The sequence below is a fragment of the Podarcis muralis genome, chromosome 10 (assembly GCF_964188315.1).
Source record: "Podarcis muralis chromosome 10, rPodMur119.hap1.1, whole genome shotgun sequence".
NCBI lineage: Eukaryota > Metazoa > Chordata > Lepidosauria > Squamata > Lacertidae > Podarcis > Podarcis muralis.
In genome coordinates this window covers 71,888,406-71,909,675 of record NC_135664.1, presented here as the reverse complement: position 1 = coordinate 71,909,675, position 21,270 = coordinate 71,888,406, and the positions used below count along the sequence as shown (strand labels likewise).

The 21,270-nt window shown below is 45.0% G+C and overlaps 1 protein-coding gene across 1 annotated transcript in view; it reads left to right on the top strand.

Annotated features, from left to right (window-relative positions):
- Positions 1 to 21,270, top strand: part of STRIP2 (striatin interacting protein 2) — a 72,015-nt gene that overhangs the window by 27,630 nt on the left and 23,115 nt on the right. Inside the window, exons 3-9 of the mRNA XM_077935379.1 lie at positions 3,423 to 3,497; positions 4,045 to 4,179; positions 4,548 to 4,668; positions 7,921 to 7,989; positions 9,069 to 9,175; positions 14,038 to 14,165; positions 16,553 to 16,738. Of these exons, the coding sequence (XP_077791505.1) occupies positions 3,423 to 3,497; positions 4,045 to 4,179; positions 4,548 to 4,668; positions 7,921 to 7,989; positions 9,069 to 9,175; positions 14,038 to 14,165; positions 16,553 to 16,738 (821 nt within the window). The remainder of the gene's footprint in view (positions 1 to 3,422; positions 3,498 to 4,044; positions 4,180 to 4,547; positions 4,669 to 7,920; positions 7,990 to 9,068; positions 9,176 to 14,037; positions 14,166 to 16,552; positions 16,739 to 21,270) is intronic.

The window sequence follows — 21,270 nt, the reverse complement described above, 5'->3', positions numbered from 1 at the left end:
TCCTTACCACTTTTGTCCTTTATTATGGTAATCTTTGTACGAAATGTTCCTTTCATATCTCCAATTTTCTTGAACAGATCTCTGGTTCTTCCCATTCTGTTGTTTTCCTCTATTTGTTTGCATTGCTCGTTTAAGAAGGCCTTCTTGTCTCTCCTTGCTATTCTTTGGAAATCTGCATTCAATTTCCTGTATCTTTCACTATCTCCCTCGCATTTTGCTTGCCTTCTCTCCTCCGCTATTTGTAAGGCCTCGTTGGACAGCCACTTTGCTTTCTTGCATTTCCTTTTCATTGGGATGGTTTTCGTTGCTGCCTCCTGTACAATGTTACGAGCCTCCATCCATAGTTCTTCAGGCACTCTGTCCACCAAATCTAAATCCTTAAACCTGTTCCTCACTTCCACTGTGTATTCATAAGGGATTTGACTTAGATTGTATCTTACCGGCCCAGTGGTTTTTCCTACTTTCTTCAGTTTAAGCTTGAATTTTGCCAAAAGAAGCTGATGATCTGAGCCACAGTCAGCCCCAGGTCTTGTTTTGTTGTCTTTGTCCATGGAGTTTTCTTGGCAAGCATACTGGAGTGGCTTGCCGGTTCCTCCTCCAGGTGGATCACGTTTGGTCCAAACTCTCCACTATGACCTGTCCGTCCTGGGTGGCTCTGCTCGGCGTAGTTCATAGTTTCTCTGAGTTCTTCAAGCCCCTTCGCCACGGCAAGGCAGTGATCCATGAAGGGGGGAAAACCGTTACAATGATATATAATGAAATTCAGTCAAGGGAATTTGAGGAGATCATTTAACAATGTTACTAAGATTGGATCAAGTTCAGTTATGATTTTTGTTTGTTTGTTTAAAATTTTGGAAAATCAATAAAATTTTGGAGAAGAAAAAAAAACATCTGGAGGGCCGAGTTTGCCTAGGCCTCTTTCAAACCTTCCTTCCTCCTCTTTCTGTGGTTCGTTAAATTTATTCTTATCATTTCCTGCACATTGAGTTAGAACTGTTGTTAAACTATTGAAATGTATATAAATGGAAACCATAAATAAAATTATTTTTATTTATTTTTTAAAGAATCCTAGGATTTTAGATGTGGAAGGGACCCTAAGGGTCATCTAGCCCAACCCCCCCTGCAGTGCAGGAATCTCTTGCCCAACATGGGGCTGGAACCCACGGCGCTGAGATGAAGAGTCTCGTGCTCTACCCACTGAGCTACCTTGCTTGCCCTGCTCTTAGGATGGGCAGTGTTAAGTTGTGGGTGAACATATCAGACGACACAGCGATTCTTCAAACAGCTCTTGTTTATTCACAGGCCAGAACAGAACTGAACTGAAGGGTTCAGTCAGCCTGCTTATATAGAGCTCCAGTACAGGGACTTCCGGGATAGCGCGAACGGGTAATGGCGGATTCCCTCCGAGCTCCGGAGGGAATCGGCTCCGTTGAGGACGGGTCTTGCCGTGCCGGCGACACGGGGACCCTTAAAAACCGCAGGCGCGGAAGCCTGCGGACTTGGTGACTCGGTGGGCACCCTAAGCGCCCTCCCCGACCCGCGAAGAGCCTTTTTAAAGGCTGCGGAGTGGACTGGGGAGCGGCGTGGTGCTGAGAGTCCATCGCTACCTCGGCGGAGCGAAGCCGCGAGCCATGACCGAAGAGCGCTATCTTTCTTCCTGAAATTGGACTGGAAAATGTAACCCGTGAGTAGAAGGAAATTTCGGCACTAAAAGATTTTATCCTGGAATTTAAGTACGATCGGGGGGACGTGTTAAAAAGGAAGTCCACACTCCCCCCCCCCCCCCACTAAAGGATTTAAAGCAAAGAGAGGACCACTAGGTCGGAAAAGACTCTGGTGTTTAAACAGATAACTTTCATAAATTGGATTAAGAAGTATTTGTGCTGGAGAGGAAGAGAGAGGAATTTCAGAGGTCTTTCTTTTTTGGCTGACCCCCCCCCCCCCCTAGACCCGGGAAGCGCCCTGTGTGTGAGCCCGAGAAAAAGAATAAGGAGTTTGACAGCTGTCAAAAGAGCTGTCAAACGGGAGACTGAAGATTGGAACTGTGTTAATAATATCTTTTTGGATTGAAAATGCTACACTAAAAGTGAACTGACTGGAAACAAGGTGACTGTGAACAACAAAGTAACGGATTGTTGGAAAAGAACTGATGGAAACTCCCCTGGAGGGAACTAAAGACATTGCAATGGCTGCAGAAGGAAAAGTATGGGCAGAGATAGAAAGAATGTTTTGTCTTGTGGGAATTCTACAAGAGCACAGTACTGTTATGAGTGAACAATTGATGACCTTCAATCTTGAACTAAACAACTCTGTTGATGACACAAAGTGGATGGAAAAAAACTCTGCAGCTGCAGAAGAAAAGATAATTTTGGAACTGGGGGGAAAAGAAGAAGAAAGAGGAGAGGAAACGCAAGTGGAAAAAACCAACCAAGAGCCTGCAACCTTTGGAAACAAAGGAAATAAAGAAGATGATCAGTGGATTACAAATCTGCAGAAGGAGAGAAAGATAAAGGAAGAAGCCCCTGGAATAACTCGAATATTGGATTATAAAAAAACAGACAAGTATGATTGGGACTTCTTCTTCAGGTTGGACTATGGGAGACTGATTGATCCTGGCCAGAAACTGCTCTTGGCTGATTTGGAAAGAGGGAAATACGAGGGGCTGGTGGCAGAACCCCCTCGAGAAGAGAAGGCCAACAAAATGGACTACCAACAAAACTGGTGGAGAGAGACTAACTGGGGCTTAAGGGCCTCGGATGTGAGAAATCCGGGCTAAAACGGTTTCTTTTCTTTGAGGACATTGGTTTGGGAAGGGACGGAAACCGGGGAAGGGGGGAGGGGAGAGTAGAATAGTGAAAATCTGAGATTTAGAATGGGAATATAATGATTTTTGGTTTAACATATTAAGGAGGGAATTTGTGGGAGAGAATTTAGGCCGACTCTAGAGAAAGTATTTAATGTATAAAGCTGGATAAGTAAAATTGGGCCAAGAAAAAGCGATAAACTTTAAGAAAAGACAAGAATAACATTTAAGAGATGGGAGAAAATAATTTGCTGAGATAATTAATGAAATTGGAATGTGGGAAGGGGGGTGTGGGGAAGTCAAGGAAAGAAGGGAATGAAAGTAAGTTTATGAAATTATACGTGTTTTGTTGTGTCTTTTTATGTTTGTATGTCTATAAAAATGTGAAAACCCAATAAAAATTTTATAAAAAAAAAATATATAGAGCTCCAGTACAACGCAACTGTAACAACTTTCTAAAACTATCCAATCACTGAACGTCACTTTTGATCCTTCATTTGCATAGCTATCTACAGTATCCCCCTGCTGGCCCAAATGAGAACTTCAGTACATAACAGGCAGGGACAGTAGCGCTGGCAGGTGCTGATTCGTCTCCCGCTCTTTCCCCCTTCTCCGACAGAACTGTACAGCTACACGGAGGAGCCAGAGTTTGCCGCTAACAGGAGGTGCTTTGAGGAGGATTTCCAAACACAAGGTATCTTTGAATTTTATTATTACGGTCCCAGACCAGTTCCGGCTCACTTACACTATTGGGAAAATCGTAAAACACAACAGGAATGCATTGAATTGCAGTTGGGTGTAACAGAGACAATTCAGATATAGCGGCAGTTAAAAATCTTGATCACTAAAATATAAGCTAAAATTGTCATTTAAAACCTTAATCATTTTGGTAGCACAGCTTGTTCCCTAAGTTTTACGGCAGTCGCACAGAATTTGGCCACCCTGAGCGTGATCTCTAGATCCTTGTCCTCTACCAGGAGTTTTAGACATTGATGTTCGGACCTCTTTGGAATGTTTTCTCATTTCTCCTGAAAGTTAATAGCGATGGAGACAGGCGCACCTTGCCAGGGAAGGCAAGAGCAGGGAGCCACCACTGAAAAGGCCCTGCCATGGTTCAGTGCCAACCAGGGAACTCCCGGTGGAGTTAGCTGAACTCCTGGAAAGGGGCTAGGGAAAAGAGAGGGGGGCCATTTGGCAGTGATGTTCAGACTTTGGTTTTTTGGGTCCTTCCTTTCCCACAGTGAAGGACAAGCAGTGGTCGGAGCTGGACGTGGCTCAGCAGAAGGCCTATGTGATGCGGCTGCTGGATGGGCTGGAAGTCGTCAACAGGGAGAAGAGGCTGAAAGTCGCCCGGGCGATCCTCTACTTGGCGCAAGGTAACCAAGTCGTCTTGGTCTGGGTGGAAACAGCAGCCCAAATGCAACGTGCTTTTGGGGCAGAACATTTTCTCTTTAAGAGAAAGTAGATGAAATGTATTATTGAACACAAGCCAAAATCACAGGTACCAGCTGTACTCAGCTTCCCGGAAGGAATAACCCAAACACCAGAAACCTCTTGCCTGCTTCTTTCACATAGAAAGAAACCTTCCAGAAGCCTCTTGAGCTAAGTAGAATAGGGAAGATCTCTGCACACCAGATCAATACTTTCTGTACTAAGAAATGCAAATTGACAGCATCGTCTCATGTCTCATGCCCACCTCCCTTACTGGCTTTTTCCCTCCCCTCCCCTCCTCTCTTCTTCCCAGGGGTCTTTGGGGAGTGCGACACAGAGGCAGACGTCCTCCGCTGGTCCCGGCACAACAACTTCCTCCTGTACCAGATGGGGACCTTCACTGCCTTCCTGGAGTTGCTGAACATGGAGATGGCGTAAGAAAACAGGATCTGATGATGGCATTTTAGTGTGGGCTCCTTTTGACTCTGTTCCTGGAAATTGTTATTTCAATTTTTAAAAAAATAAATAAATCAGGTGTGCATTGGGGAGGGGGAGTTCTGCTTCATAAAAACTCGCAGACTGACCTGTGGAACTCATTGCTGCAGGCTATGGTGTGGCGAGAGCAACCTGTGCAAGGACTGGGTAGGTGAAGCAATGGTGGACAACGCATCGGGGACCCCCCTGGTCGTCAGACAAGGGATTTGAGGGATGGAAATATGTTTCAGTGGCAGCAGATCTGTCCAGGATCTGCTTGGACTACTGCAATGCGCTCTATGTGGGGCTACCTTTGAAGGTGACCCGGAAACTACAACTAATCCAGAATGCGGCAGCCAGACGGGTGACTGGGACTGGCTGCCGAGACCATATAACACCGGTCTTGAAAGACCTACTTTGGCTCCCAGTACGTTTCCGTGGTGTTGACCTTTAAAAAGCCCTAAACGGCCTCGGTCCAGTATACCTGAAGGAGCATCTCCACCCCCATCATTCTACCCGGACACTGAGGTCCAGCGCCGAGGGCCTTCTGGCGGTTCCCTCCCTGTGAGAAGTGAGGTTACAGGGAACCAGGCAGAGGGCCTTCTCGGTGGTGGCCCCTGCCCTGTGGAACGCCCTCCCACCAGATGTCAAAGAGATAAACAACTACCAGACTTTTAGACGACATCTGAAGGCAGCCCTGTTTAGGGAAGCTTTTAATGTTTGAGGCATTACGGTATTTTAATATTGTGTTGGAAGCTGCCCAGAGTGGCTGGGGAAGCCCAGCCAGATGGGCGGGGTATAAATAAATTATTATTATTATTATTATTATTATTATTATTATTATTATTATTATTCCCCCAACACACACTCATGAGCAGCCAGATTCTGTAGTCTAGTTGGTGCCGTTGAGGAGAAAGAGCTTGACAAATTATGGAGTGGCTGCTCTCTCGCATTGCTAGGGCAGTTCGAAAGCACATCAAAGTGCATGTAGATAAATAGGTACCGCTCCGGCGGGAAGGTGAACGGCGTTTCCGTGCGCTGCTCTGGTTCGCCAGAAGCGGCTTAGTCATGCTGGCCACATGTCCCGGAAGCTGTACGCCGGCTCCCTCGGCCAGTAAAGCGAGATGAGCGCCGCAACCCCAGAGTTGGCCATGACTGGACCTAATGGTCAGGGGTCCCTTTACCTTTATTGGCTAAAGTGGGACAACTGCCTCAGGCGGCAGGGGCCAGGAGGTGAGGAACGGTGCTGAGCAAATATTTGGCTGCCACACCTAGCATCAAACCTGGTGTGTCCACACAGGCGCAGGTTAAACCACTTTGGGGCTTGAATCCATCCTGCCAGTTCAGTTTTGCATGTCACTCGTGCTTTCCCCACTATTTATATTTTGCATGAATATTTATATCCTGCTTTTCCACAAACAAATGACCCCCTCCCCAAAACCCCCAGATTTAAGTAAAAAATAACAGCAACAAAGCAAATGCAATTCTAAAACAGCCATAGCTTTACGTGAATTTATGAATCGCTTCCCGAACGACGAAAAGTCCGGAAGTGATTTACGAGAAGGATTGAATGCAGTTTAGAAAATAACTTACACATGTTTAAAATGTAAAGTAAAAATGTCCAGTCCCCAGTGTTGCCCAAATGCCCAAGGAAACAAAAGAAATATCTTTGCCAGTGTTGGAACGATAAGGAAGTTGGTTCATGTTGGGCAAAGTGGTCCTAAAGTGAAATAGCCTTTGCTGCTTGCGGTCAGTGATGGGGGCAGTGGTGGTGCAGTGGTTAGAGCGCTGGACTACGACCTGAGAGACCAGAGTTCGAATCCTCCCTCAGCCCCTGAAGCTCACAGGGTGAGCTTGGGCCTGCCCCAGTCTCTCAGCCTCACCTACCTCACAGGGTTGTTATGCGGATAAAACGGGGAGATGTTTGCCACCCTGAATTCCTTGGAGGACAGGCGGGATAGAAACTAGAATAGAATCATAGAATCATAGAGTTGGAAGAGACCCCAAGGGCCATTGAGTCCAACCCCCTGCCAAGCAGGAAACACCATCAGAGCACTCCTGACATATGGTTGTCAAGCCTCTGCTTAAAGACCTCCAAAGAAGGAGACTCCACCACACTCCTTGGCAGCAAATTCCACTGTCAAACAGCTCTTACTGTCAGGAAGTTCTTCCTAATGTTTAGGTGGAATCTTCTTTCTTGTAGTTTGGATCCATTGCTCCGTGTCCGCTTCTCTGGAGCAGCAGAAAACAGCCTTTCTCCCTCCTCTATATGACATCCTTTTATATATTTGAACATGGCTATCATATCACCCCTTAACCTCCTCTTCTCCAGGCTAAACATGCCCAGCTCCCTTAGCCGTTCCTCATAAGGCATCGTTTCCAGGCCTTTGACCATTTTGGTTGCCCTCCTCTGGACACGTTCCAGTTTGTCAGTGTCCTTCTTGAACTGTGGTGCCCAGAACTGGACACAGTACTCCAGGTGAGGTCTGACCAGAGCAGAATACAGTGGCACTATTACTTCCCTTGATCTAGATGCTATACTCCTATTGATGCAGCCCAGAATAGCATTGGCTTTTTTAGCTGCCGTGTCACACTGTTGGCTCATGTCAAGTTTGTGGTCAACCAAGACTCCTAGATCCTTTTCACATGTACTGCTCTCAAGCCAGGTGTCCCCCATCTTGTATTTGTGCCTCTCATTTTTTTTTGCCCAAGTGCAATACTTTACATTTCTCCCCGTTAAAGTTCATCTTGTTTGTTTTGGCCCAACTGAAGAAATAATAAATAATTTCCCTGGCTGTCATTCTGAGGGCCACCACTAAAAAGGCTCTCTCTCTCTCTCTCTCTCTCTCATACGCTGACTCACTTTGCCTCTGATGGTTTGCATAGAGAAGGGTCTCAGAAGCGGTTCGTGGCATGCAAGCAAATTTGGGTGGCGGCGAGGTGGTGATTAAAATCCAGCCGTGCTGGCTCACCCTGGTCGTCAGAAATAATAATTTAAAAATAATTTTAAAAGCTGCCACGTTCCGGGATTGTCGTACTTCCCCTCCATCTGCTAGCAGGAGACGGATGCTTTTCCCAAGTCCGGCAATTGCAAGCCATCTGCCAGGGTACAATTAATTGCCAGTGATTCCGCCCCCCCCCCACCCCCAATCTAAACTCTCCAGAAGGAACAATTTGGTGGTATTTGACTCAATCTTTTCTATGTATTCCAGCAACAGCCAAGCATCTGGGAGCGCCTTGAGGAAGCCAGCCATCTCCCTAGCTGACAGCACTGAGCTCAGGTGAGTCACTGATGTTGCCCTGGGACTGTTGGTAAATGACCCAGTAAAATGCAAAATAATTAATTGCACATTTCTTCAAATTCCAATCAGATGAGCTTGATTCAGCCATCTGCACCTCCACCACTCCTTGCTACCTCCCTGGCCTCCTAGCGCCCCCCCAGGTAATCCCACTAGCACCCCCCCCCCGGTTTGTTGTTGTTGTTTAGTCGTTTAGTCGTGTCCGACTCTTCGTGACCCCCTGGACCAGAGGACGCCAGGCACTCCTGTCTTCCACTGCCTCCTGCAGTTCGGTCAAACTCATGCTGGTAGCTTCGAGAACACTGTCCAACCATCTCGTCCTCTGTCGTCCCCTTCTCCTTGTGCCCTCCATCTTTCCCAACATCAGGGTCTTTTCCAGGGAGTCTTCTCTTCTCATGAGGTGGCCAAAGTCTTGGAGCCTCAGCTTCAGGATCTGTCCTTCCAGGGAGCTTTCAGGGCTGATTTCCTTAAGTTTGATAGGTTTGATCTTCTTGCAGTCCATGGGACTCTCCAGAGTCTCCTCCAGCACCAGAATTCGAAAGCGTCCATTCTTCGGCGGTCAGCCTTCTTTATGGTCCAGCGCTCACTTCCATACATCACTACTGGGAAAACCATAGCTTGAACTATACGCACCTTTGTAGGCAAGGTGATGTCTCTGCTTTTTAAGATGCTGTCTAGGTTTGCCATTGCTTTTCTCCCAAGAAGCAGGCGTCTTTTAATTTCGTGGCTGCTGTCACCATCTGCAGTGATCATGGAGCCCAAGAAAGTAAAATCTCTCACTGCCTCCATTTCTTCCCCTTCTATTTGCCAGGAGGTGATGGGACCAGTGGCCATTCTTCCAATCTTTTCCCCCAGGGCTCCTTTTTGGCTTTTGGATTTGAGAAGTCCTTGCTGGGAATATTTTTTTCATTGGGGGGCCTCATTCTCTTGGGATGGGCAATGGGTTCAGGGTCACCTGTACCCCTGGTGGGCGGGGCTGGTGCCCCAAGTGGGCGGGGCATTTTTCCGCCTCCCTTCCTGTGGTTTGGGACATTGATTTCTCCTCTCTGCTTTCCCGCCAGGGTGTTGTTGAGCGTCATGTACCTAATGGTGGAAGCCATGCGGGTGGAGATGGAGACGGACCCCCCAACGTGGAAGGCCACCCGTGATACGTTCAGGACTGAGCTCAGTAGGTTTTTGTCAATTCTCTGATTGGGCACGGGGGGGGGGGCTTTCTTCTCCTCCCTCTGTGTAGTCTATAATCATTACCTTTTAAAAATAAATTTATTTATTTTATTTTTTTTCCAAAAAAAAAATTAACATAATTTTTATTGAATTTTTCCATTTTCATTCAATACAATACACATATTCGCAACATCTTATTTGCTCAAAGTGAGCTTTGACTTCCTTCTACCTCTCTTTCTGGCATCCCAATAGCCTATAACATATCTTTCGCATTCCCATAATCACTTCTTTATCTATAATCACCTTAAGAAATCACATTCTTATTTATAAATCAGCATCATAATTTCACATTACAAAACATTTCACGTTAATGCTACAAACGTTTTTAAATGAGTACAGTTTTCTTTTGTAGCCTTATTAGACTTTACCAATTGGTGGGCTCTGCGTTGCTCCCGGACAGGAGGAAGGAAGTCAAATGACACCGAGGGTTGGTTCAGAGAAAGAGTTCTTTATTCCTGCTCTCCGGAGCAGCAGAAAGGCACTTACGTGGTCAGTCCACAGCAAGTCCAAAGAAATGAGAAATTTCATGCACTATATACATCCTCCAGGCACCCTCTCCCCCTTCCCCAGGAATCCAGCCACGTCAGCTTGTACACGCAGGTTGGCATCACAGATGTTCCTGCTCCGGTACTCTTAACCATAAAAGGGTATTCCTTCCTGTACTCCTGACCATAAAAGGGTATTCCTTCCTGTACTCCTGACCATAAAAGGGTATTCCTATTCCTATGCTCTTATCTTGGAGCAAGAGGTCACCAACTCCAAGAACACACTGTGGCGCTGTTCCTGGACTAGGTCCGTGCATCAGAGTGTGGTAAGATAAGACCCAGACATGTCATCGCTACTCCACTGGAACAGCCAAGATCATCCTTTGCCGTGACTGATAAAGGAGAGAGCTTTGTTTATACAGCTGTGTTCTTGTTATGCATTTGCTCACCAGCTCAAGTTAATGCATTTTAGAAATGCTCCCTTGGAGAAAGAAGAAAAGGGGGGTTTTGGGTCCCGTTTCAAACTGACTGCACAGAAACCCATTCCTTCACTTTCAAATAATAAATAAATTTGCTCCAGTCCTTTTGATATTTTTCTTCCTGATTCCTGATTCTCCCCGTCAGCTTCGCCAACTCCACAAATTCTACCATTTATATTCTCCAGTCTTCCAATGTAGGGATCTCTTGCTGCTTCCACCTTTGAGCCAAGAGGATTCTCACTGCCGTTGTGGCATACATAAATAATTTTTTATTAATTTCTTCATCAATTAGCCCTAATAAGAATGCCTGTGGTTTTTTGCTAAAGTTATATTTTAATATTTTTTTTTAATTCATTGTAAATGATGTCCCAGAAAGCCTTGACCTTAGCACAGGACCACCACATATGTAGGAAGTTCCCTTCCTTCACCTTACATTTCCAACATAATTTGTCTTGGCACCTGTTATGTTTACTAGGGGTTGCTTGTGCGCAAGCAGGGCAAACATCTCCCTGGCTGGCTGCTAATGTAAACTTTATCTGTCTGGAGAGCCACTCTCCCGTGGCCGCCTCAATCGCTGGCAGAATCCGTGAGTGGGCGTTTCTTAAGCTTCTTCCGGCATAAAAGCTCCTTGACGTCCAGTCTCCGCCTTCTCTCTCTGCGCGAAAGCCTTCTGCGCAGAGAGGGCGTGGGCAGCGGAGGACCCCTTCCTTCCCCGCTTGTCCCGGGCAAGGACTCGTGGTACTGCCTCGCCACATCCGACTCCTGCATTTATTCTCTTCCCCAGAAGAGGAGCTGATTCTCCCGATCCCTGGAGGCTCTCTATAATCCCTCTGGCTTTTGCTCTCTCCCTCCGGCACTGATGGCAGTTCCCTGACAGCACCTATACATTTTGGCCAGTTTACTCGGGGTGATGTACCAACGGTACATCATTTTCATTAAATTCTCTTGGAGAGCCACGCATGCTGTAAATTTAATTGTTTTGTTCCACATTACTTCCCATCTCTCAAAGTCAATATCGTGTCAATTTTTTTTTATTAGTTTTCCAAATTTATAACAAACAAATAAAAAGAAAACATCAAGAAGAAAACAAGCAAACGTTTATCCCACCTGTAATAATTCCACTTTTGTTCACATTGTTAGGTGACTTCCTCAAGTCCCCCTGGCTGAGTTTCCATATAAATCATTGTAGCAGTTTTCCAAAACTATTTTCACATAAAATTTACTTAGTCAATTAACATCTTTCTTTCTTTTCGTTTTTTTAAAAAACCATAATATTCTACAACATCGCTTATTTTAATCCTAGGCCAATCTGATGCTTGCAAGTAATTCTATTTAAATTATCTTAGCATATTTAGCTAAATAGTCTTTGAATTTCCTCCATTCCTCCTGGTACTCCTCCTCCTTCTGGTCACGGACTCTTCCGGTCAGGTTGGCTAACTCCCAAAAGTCCATCATCTTCATCTGTCATTCCTCCACTGTTGGCACTTCTTGTAATTTCAAATTTTTGGCCTTAAATAAATTTATTTATTCGGTTTTTCATATTAAAATTTTACAGTTGTATATACAACATAGAAACAAGTTTCCAGAGAATCTCCTGGTCTTCCTCCCTCCCTTTTGTGGGTCCTATTGGGTTTTTTAATATTTTGTTTTTATATTTTTTATTTTTATAGTAATTTTTATTGAGTTTTCCATATTTATCATACAGTGGTGCCTCGCAAGACGAAATTAATCCGTTCCACAAGTCTCTTCGTCTTGCGGTTTTTTCGTCTTGCGAAGCATGGCTATTAGCAGCTTAGCGGCTTTAAGAAAAAGGAAACAAACTCGCAAGAACTTGCAAGATGTTTCGTCTTGCGAAGCAAGCCCATAGGGAAATTCGTCTTGCGGAACGACTCAAAAAACGGAAAACCCTTTCGTCTAGTGAGTTTTTCGTCTTGCGAGGCATTCGTCTTGCGGGGCACCACTGTATTCACATTCTGTTACCCAATTCTATAACTTAAAGCATTGCTCAAACTGATCATCGACCTCCTTCCCTCCCTCCTTCTGACTTCCAGACATCTTTACTAAATTCTTAGCATTTCTACAGCCACTTTTTTACCTTCTATCTTCTTTTTATATTTCACCTCTTTATACGTCAATCGGTTCCTTATTTTCACATCGCAAAACATTTCAACTCAAGCCTACAAACGTTCTCGGATGTTTACAATGTTCTGCCACATAAAATAGAAAGTTGCTCCAGTCCGAGAGGAAATTTTTATTAAAAAGATGTAAATTTGTTTATGTACGCCACGACGGCTGCAGGGATACATCTGGCTCAGAAATGGAAATTCCGACATTGGAAGAATGGCAGGTCAAGATGGCGGAATATGTAGAGTTGGCAAAGTTGATGGGGAAGATCCGGAATGAACGCGACGAACTGTTTGTGGGTCTTATTGTTAATCATTTCCTCCCGCATCTTTTATAATAATCCAAATATTTTACCTCTCTGTTGTATCCAAAATTCACCATTAAACCACAAGTGTTATTCCAATCCTACTAACGATTTTAACTGTTTGCAATGGTTTTTGAGATAAGTTATCAATTCCCCCCATTCCTTATTAAAAATTTGGTCTTCCTAATTTCTGATTCTTCTGGACATTTTAGCCATTTCAGCATAATCCATCAACTTGATCTGTCATTCTTCTTTGATCGGGACTTTAGCTTCTTTCCATCTCCAATAACATCCGTGCAGCTGTAGTCTAATAATAATAATAATAATAATAATAATAATAATAATTTATACCCCACCCTCCCTGGCCAGAGTTGGGATCAGGGCGGCTAACACCAAAAAAAATCACAGTAAAAACATAATGAAGGGGGGGAACCAATTTTAAATACAGCAATTTTATAATTTTTATTTATATGCGATTGCTAGAAGCATTACCAAGGCCACAGACAGTTAAAGGCCAAGGGCCGGGTTACAGAGGAAAGCTTTTGCCTGGCGACTAAAGATATATAATGATATATAATGACTAAAGATATATAATGATAATAAGGTGAGCTTCCTGGAGAGAGCATTCCACGAACGGGGAGCCACCACTAAAAAGACCCTTGCATTTAAATGGAAGTCATTTGGAGACTCGTTCGCAAGCGAAGAAGAAATCTAACTGATAACAACAACACTGGGGAAGCATTGGGAAGAACATATAAAGAGAATGACTTGTGGACGGTCCAGTACATGTCTCTACCACTATTAATTAATAATAATAATAATAATAATAATAATAATAATAATAATAATAATAAATTTCATTTATACCCGGCCCTCCCCAGCCAAGACGGGGCTCAGGCCAGCTAACACCAGGTATAAAACAATTGATTAAAATACAATTTAAAAACAAGATTAAAATACAACATTAAAATGCAGCCTCATTTCAGTAGAAACTCAAATCAAAAACTTTTTGGGGATGAAAACGTCAAATCTTCACCAAGGCCAACTATCCAGACTGGTCCTACGTGGGCCAGAAAAAAGCCAGGGAAGCCCCCAAATAGGAGTTCCATCACAGAAGGAGAAAGGGAAAAGGAAAGAGGGGGAGGGGATCAAGTTGATTCCAAGCCAAAGGCCAGGCGGAACAACTCTGTCTTACAGGCCCTGCGGAAAGAAATCAGATTCTGCAGGGCCCTGGTCTCATGAGACAGAGAAGTCCACCAGGCCGGGGCCAGTGTTGAAAAGGCCCTGCCTCTGGCTGAGGCTAATCTAACTTCCTTCTTCCTTCCTATTGCATCTGTATTGCATCCATAGCCCTCCAAGCCCCCCCCTACTCTCGGCCCCTTTTGACTTGTGTCTCCCCACCTCACCCTCCTAGGTTTTCCTCTACACGGCGAGGAGCCTTTTGCACTTCTTCTTTTCACCATGGTGACCAAGTTCTGCAGCGGACACGCTCCCCACTTCCCCATGAAGAAAGTTTTGCTTTTGCTCTGGAAGGTCCTTGTGGTGAGTGAGGTTCTGAGCTTGCCTTTCGACAGGAACAGCTCTGGCTCAAGCGATGCATGTTTGTGGCCTGTGGCAAATCATGCCTGCCGTAGGACTCGAAGAAAAAGCGCTCCGTTACGTGCCACCCCGGTCTCCGAGTGGCGAGAGATGTCGGGGGTTCCAGGCGCTTACTCAGAGCTCAGTTTCCATATGTGATAAGAAAAAAAACTGCTCTCTTTCCCTTCTGGGGTACCCAAGAGCCCATATAGAGTCCTTAATGGGTTCCTGCCAACCTAGCAGTTCGAAAGCACGTCAAAGTGTAAGTAGATAAATAGGTATCACTCCGGTGGGAAGGTAAACAGCGTTTCCGTGCGCTGCTCTGGTTCGCCAGAAGCGGCTTAGTCATGCTGGCCAATGGTCAGGGGTCCCTTTCCCTTTACCTATTGGTAGGAGAAAATAACAGAGGCCAACTAGATTATAAAGGTAAAGGGACCCCTGACCATTAGGTCCAGTCGTGACCGACTCTGGGGTTGCGGCGCTCATCTCGCTTTATTGGCCGAGGGAGCCGGCATACAGCTTCCAGGTCATGTGGCCAGCATGACTAAGCCGCTTCTGGCGAACCAAAGCAGTGCACAGAAACGCTGTTTACCTTCCCGCCAGAGTGGTACCTATTTATCTACTTGCACTTAGAATCATAGAATCATAGAGTTGGAATAGACCACAAGAGCCATCGAGTCCAACCCCCTGCCAAGCAGGAAACACCATCAGAGCACTCCTGACATATTGTTGTCAAGCCTCTGCTTAAAGACCTCCAAAGACGGAGACTCCACCACACTCCTTGGCAGCAAATTCCACTGTCGAAAAGCTCTTACTGTCAGGAAGTTCTTCCTAATGTTTAGGTGGAATCTTCTTTCTTGTAGTTTGGATCCATTGCTCCGTGTCCGCTTCTCTGGAGCAGCAGAAAACAACCTTTCTCCCTCCTCTATATGGCATCCTTTTATATATTTGAACATGGCTATCATATCACCCCTTAACCTCCTCTTCTCCAGGCTAAACATGCCCAGCTCCCTTAGCCGTTCCTCATAAGGCATCGTTTCCAGGCCTTTGACCATTTTGGTTGCCCTCCTCTGGCACCTTTGACGTGCTTTCGAACTGCTAGCTTGGCAGGAGCAGGGACTGAGCAACGGGAGCTCACCCCGTCGTGGGGATTTGAACCGCCGACCTTCTGATCGGCAAGTCCTAGGCTCTGTGGTTTAACCCACAGCGCCACCTGCGTCCAACTGGATTATATTGAGCAGCAAAGCAGCTAGTATCTCTCCCATCTGGCTTGCCCCAGCCACTCTGGGTGGCTTCCAACATATATTAAACATATAAAAACATTATAAAGCATTGCACATTAAAAAGCTTGCATGATTTTTGCAAGCTTAATTTTGTGGCTGGGGGGCGGCGGCTACGGAATGGTATGTATTGGAGCTGTGTTTCGAACTTTGTACTTTCCCCCGATGGAGCAAAAAATTATCTCTCTCACCATCAGCAACAGCTGGACAAGACAAGAGCGCAGGAATTGTTTTGCAGAAGCACATCAGTTCAGTCCTGCTGGATTTCCTGTTAAATATGCATTTGCCTGCTTATTTGTTCGTTAAATTTGCCATGTCTTTCCAACAAATAGTGCTTGAGGACAAGCAGAGTGGGCTTCTGGCTGACTGGGGCGACTGTGAGAACAAGATGCTGGGTGGAACGGGTCCGCTCTGGCCTGATCCAGACCCTTCTGATGTTCTGATGACCCACCGCCTCCAGCTGCTCAGCTCAGGCTGCATTGTTGAAGACCCACCTGGGACCATAGCCGTCAAGCGTCCCTTATTTGGCAGGAAAGTCCCTTATCCCAGTGCCGTGTCCCGCTGCTGTCCCTTATTGATGATGTCCCTTAAATTTTTCGGGTTTCAAAGGAAGCAGCTCCTCTCCCTCCCTCCCTGCCGGCCAGGGAGGAGGGAGGCTCCAACTGTGTTGCTTGGCTGCGTTGCTCACCCAATAAGGAGTCTGAGAACGACTGGGGGGTGGAGCTTGCATGCCTTGTGCCAATCAAATCGGCTGCGTTGCCTGGGGACTCGCCTTTGCTCAGCGCTTCCCAGCGGAGAGGTGACGGTGGTTTTCCTTGCTGCGTCCGCTTTGCCGGGTTGCTACGCTGTGGGAACCACCGCTTGAGGCTTCGTTTGGCTGCTGGCTGGGCTTTCTGCCTTTGGCTCGGAGGGGCTCAGAAGTCGAACATACCTGTGCTCTGAAAATCCCTTATTTTGGCTGCCGAGCCCTTATTTTCGAGGCTGCTGGTCCCTTATTTTCAAATCTGTAAGTTGACAGCTATGCCTTGGACCAACTCTTTCTCTCTCTCTTTCTTTCTCTTGCCTCTGCAGTTCACCCTGGGAGGCTTTGACGCTCTGCAGGCCATGAAGGTGAAGAAGCGCCAGGAACTGGGCTTGCCCCCCCTGCCAGAGGACAGCATCCAAATCATGCGCAGCATGCGGGCAGCCTCTCCCCCTGCCTACGCCATCGAGCTGGTGGAGCAGCAGCAGCAGAAGCGGGGGCACCGGAGCAGGAGGGTAGGAGATTTGGGGGGGAGCTCACCTCTCTAAGGCCAACCAGGACTGGGCAAAACCCAGGCGATACCCATATTTTTCGCTCCATAAGACGCACCTAGTTTTTAGAGGAGGAAAACAAGAAAAAAAAATTCTGAACGAAACAGTGGATGTGTGATTTTTGTGGTTCATGCTGTGGCCACAGACATGTGATCTGATGGTGAATTTGGGGTGACCCTTATCTCTCTTCCGATCCCACCAATCAGCTGTTTCCTTTCAACACCCCCTTCCCTCTTGTTCACCTTAGTGTCTTTTCCTTAGCTGGAGCAGTTTTTTGCTCCTCCTTTTCTTCTAATTTCTCTCCTTATTGCTTTAGTCTTCCTGTTTCCCCCTTTGCAAGTTTGCTGTCTTTACCTCCCCCCTCCCAGGCAGCCTCCTTCATCTCTAGCGTCCCTTATCTCTCTCCCCAATCGGCAAACAATCAGCGAATTTGTTTCAACACCCCCTTCCCTCTTTCTAAAAAGAAAGCACAATCTCCTTTTTGCCCCCGGGCAATTCGGTTCAAGGGACCACACATTCACTCCATAAGATGGACAGACATTTCCCCTTACTTTTTAGGAAGAAAAAAGTGTGTCTTATGGAGCGAAAAATACAGTATATCACCAGCTAAACATTACGATATACAGTCGTACCTCCGCTTACGTATCCCTCTGGATATGTAATCTTTGGGATGTGAATGCAGCAAGCCTGGAAGTATTTTTCCAAGTTTCGCTGCATGCGCAGAAGCGCTAAACTGTGCTGCGCGCATGTGCAGAAGCGATCCTCTGGTTGCGAATTCCTCAGGATGTGGCCGGACCTCCGAAACGGATCCCGTTCGCATACTGATATATCACAAAGTCTGGAATCAGGATGGAGCTATGTAGAAGCATTGGCTGGCTTCACGGTTTCCCCCACTTTTTTAAAAAAACACATCTCTATTGAAAGTTCAAAAAGTACGTGATTATACGTGCACTAAACATGGTGAGATGCAGATAAAAGAGAGAAAATCCTGTGTAGAAGGGAAAATAAAGGGCGGGGGGAGACCCAAAACTGTATACTTTACAAGGTTGTTATTGCACTTCACCAGATCTTAACCTATTACAGTATTTGTAAGAATGGATTCCAAATATCATGGAATTTGTCCCTGGCAAGTCTGCGTTTATATGCAAGTTGTTCATATGTTGCGAGTTTGTTTAAGTCTTCAATCCAATCTTAGAAGGGAGCCACATTTTTATTTTTCCAGTTCATCAGTATCAGTCTTTTTGCTGTGGTCAGGGCGCAGAAAGTCCACTCATATCGTCCTTTTGTAAGGTTCCATGTTCTGGGTATGTAACTCAAGAGGATATTTTGCTCTGTAAACGTAAGGTTGTTCCGTGCAGTTCTGTTGATGGTTTCAGTTACCTTCTGCCAAAAATCTTTCAATACAGGACAATGAGAAAACATGTTTTAGAGAAGCATTATCTCTATTGCATCTCCAGCAGTTAGATACCTTAGATAGCCCTTTTTTAAACAAACGTAATGGGGTCTAGTATATTCTAAATATTATTTTTCCTTGTATGAGCCTCAATTTAAGGTCCAGAGACACTCTTGTTATAGCTTCGTGTGGTCGAAATTGAGATCTCTAATTCTTTATTCCAATCCTCCCTCAGTACCTGTATATCAAATTAATTTGATAATAACAAAGATTTATATATGCTGATGGCCAGGTTTTTTTTGTTGCGTAAGAATTAATCAGCTGCTTCAATATCTCTGGGGTCTCTGAGGCTGTAAAAGCTGCTGGTCCATAGCAAATGTTTTCATCTGGAGATATTGCCATTGAACGTTTGTAGGTAATCTGTGTTTGTCTCTTAAGATGGAATATGTATAAAATTCATCTTCTTCGTTTATCTGCTGGTCTAACATTGTTTTTTAGTCATTTAGTCGTGTCTGCCTCTTCATGACCCCCTGGATCAGAGCACGCCAGGCACTCCTGTCTTCCACTGCCTCCCGCAGTTTGGTCAAACTCATGCTGGTAACTTTGAGAACACTGTCCCACCATCTCGTCCTCTGTCGTCCCCTTCTCCTTGTGCCCTCCATCTTTCCCAACATCAGGGTCTTTTCCAGGGAGTCTTCTCTTCTCATGAGGTGGCCAAAGTATTGGAGCCTCAGCTTCAGGATCTGTCCTTCCAGTGAGCACTCAGGGCTGATTTCCTTCAGAATGGATAGGTTGGATCTTCTTGCAGTCCATGGGACTCTCAAGAGTCTTCTCCAGCACCATAATTCAAAAGCATCAATTCTTTGGCGATGAGCCTTCTTTATGGTCCAGCTCTCACTTCCATACATCACTACTGGGAAAACCATAGCTTTCACTATATGGACCTTTGTTGACAAGGTGATGTCTCTGCTTTTTAAGATGCTGTCTAGGTTTGCCATTGCTTTTCTCCCAAGAAGCAGGCATCTTTTAATTTTGTGACTGCTGTCACCATCTGCTGTGATCATGGAGCCCAAGAAAGTAAAATCTCTCAGTGCCTCCATTTCTTCCCCTTCTGTTTGCCAGGAGGTGATGGGACCAGTGGCCATGATCTTAGTTTTTTTGATGTTGAGCTTCAGACCATATGGTCTGAAGGTCTAACATTAATATACCCATATTCATCCACCTCTTCCACACGACCATTTCTTTCCTGGTTTTTGATTTTTGCATAGCACACAAAATACACAAATCATGATTCGTGATATATTGCCAGGTCAGAAACTATGAAACTAATACCATGATATGGACTTCATTTTGAAGCCAAGTCAGGCATACATTGCCTCCCTTTTAAAAAATGTGTTTGCAGCCACTCCCTCCGCATGATTAAAAATGCATGATTAAAAGCGATCACCTTTCAGCAAAACTCAAAACCTTGGCGAATGTGGGTGTTTTGTAGCTGTTTCAAGAAGGGTTGAGATTTCTGCAGTGCAAGCCTATTGCGTGCCAACTCAGAAGTTATAGTTTGAACAATTAGCCTTCTAGAAATAACCTGGAATGAATAAATGAGAAAGAAGTCCCATTGAGCTCTGTGGAGCCTACTCCCAGGTAAGTGGTAGGAAATTGCAGCCTTTGTCAAGGAAAGGCTACAAATGTATAGCCACTTTCCTGGAAGTAAAACCCATTTAACTCAGTGGGACTTCTGAATAAACATGCATAAGATACGGCTGCAAAGTTGTGTTCATTGGTAGAAAGGAAGGCCGTTTTTAATGGTCTTTTGTTAAAGTGATATTTTTAGAGTAGGCTTATGAAAAAGCCCAAATGACTCTCCTCACCCCTGCTTAAAATGTTGATTTTTCCTATAGCCAGTTAAGTGTCCAAAAAAAGGTAAAGTTCTAACCTACATCTCTCCCCCCCAAAAAAAATTTGTTATTCATTTTACAACACAACTAAACAACACAAACAGAAAAACAAACAATACAAACAAATTCTTATCTTATCCTTATTTTCTCTAAACATTGTTAGGTGGGCTTCCCCTAGTCCCCCCTATCTGATTTTCATTTTACCTCATCTTTAGCAGTTTACATATATCATAATTTCTAACCATTTTTTTTATCACGCTTACTTTTACCATAAAAATCTTCACATTTTATCACTTACAAATGATACTGTTTTAAAATACACTATCTTCTACTTCTAACCCTACAGCCTATATCCACTTCCAAAGCTATTCTAAGATTTAAATATTAACGTATTTTTTCAAATATTCTTTAAACTTCTTCCAGTCTTCTTCCACCGTCTCTTCTCTCTGGTCTCGGAGTCTCCCAGTCAGTTCGGCAAGTTCCATATAGTCCATCATCATCATCTGCCATTCTTCTATAGTTGGTAAATCTTGTTCCTTCCAATTCTTCGCTAGTAATATTCTCACAGCTGTTGTGGCATACAGTAACATCCTTTTTGGGGATTTCACCCCCCACTATACCAAGTAAAAAGGCTTCTGGTTTCTTAATAAATGTGTTTTTCAACACTATTTTCAGTTCATTATAGATCCTTTCCCATAAGTCTTTTACCTTGGGGCACGTCCACCACATGTGGTGAAAGGTTCCTTATTTTTCCTTACATTTCCAGCATTTATTATCATGAGTATGATACATTTTTGCTAACCTTCTACATCTCAAGGGCTGGATTAGAGCTACTAAAACAACAACCCAAAAACATTGTTTTGGAGGGGGAAGTTGCTGTTTCCTCCCAACCAAATACAATCCTAATTAAGATTAGACTTGGGTTTGGTTTTTTTTTTGGGGGGGGGGGGAGGGAATGTCCAGGCTCTGACTTTGGTGAATCTAGCTGTGGGGCAGTCAGGGAGAATACATATCTAGGAGTCCGCTCTCAGTTTTGCAGCCAGGGACGTGCGATAGGACCACCAACTTCTGCCGCTACACCAAGCTTGCAATATTGGATATTGACTTTGCATTCTCGTGGTGGCAGTTTGTGGGGCCCCTGTGTGGTCGTAAGAACACCAGAAGGATCTGCTGGATCCCCAGGGGCAGGGAAGATGGGCAGCAGGGCC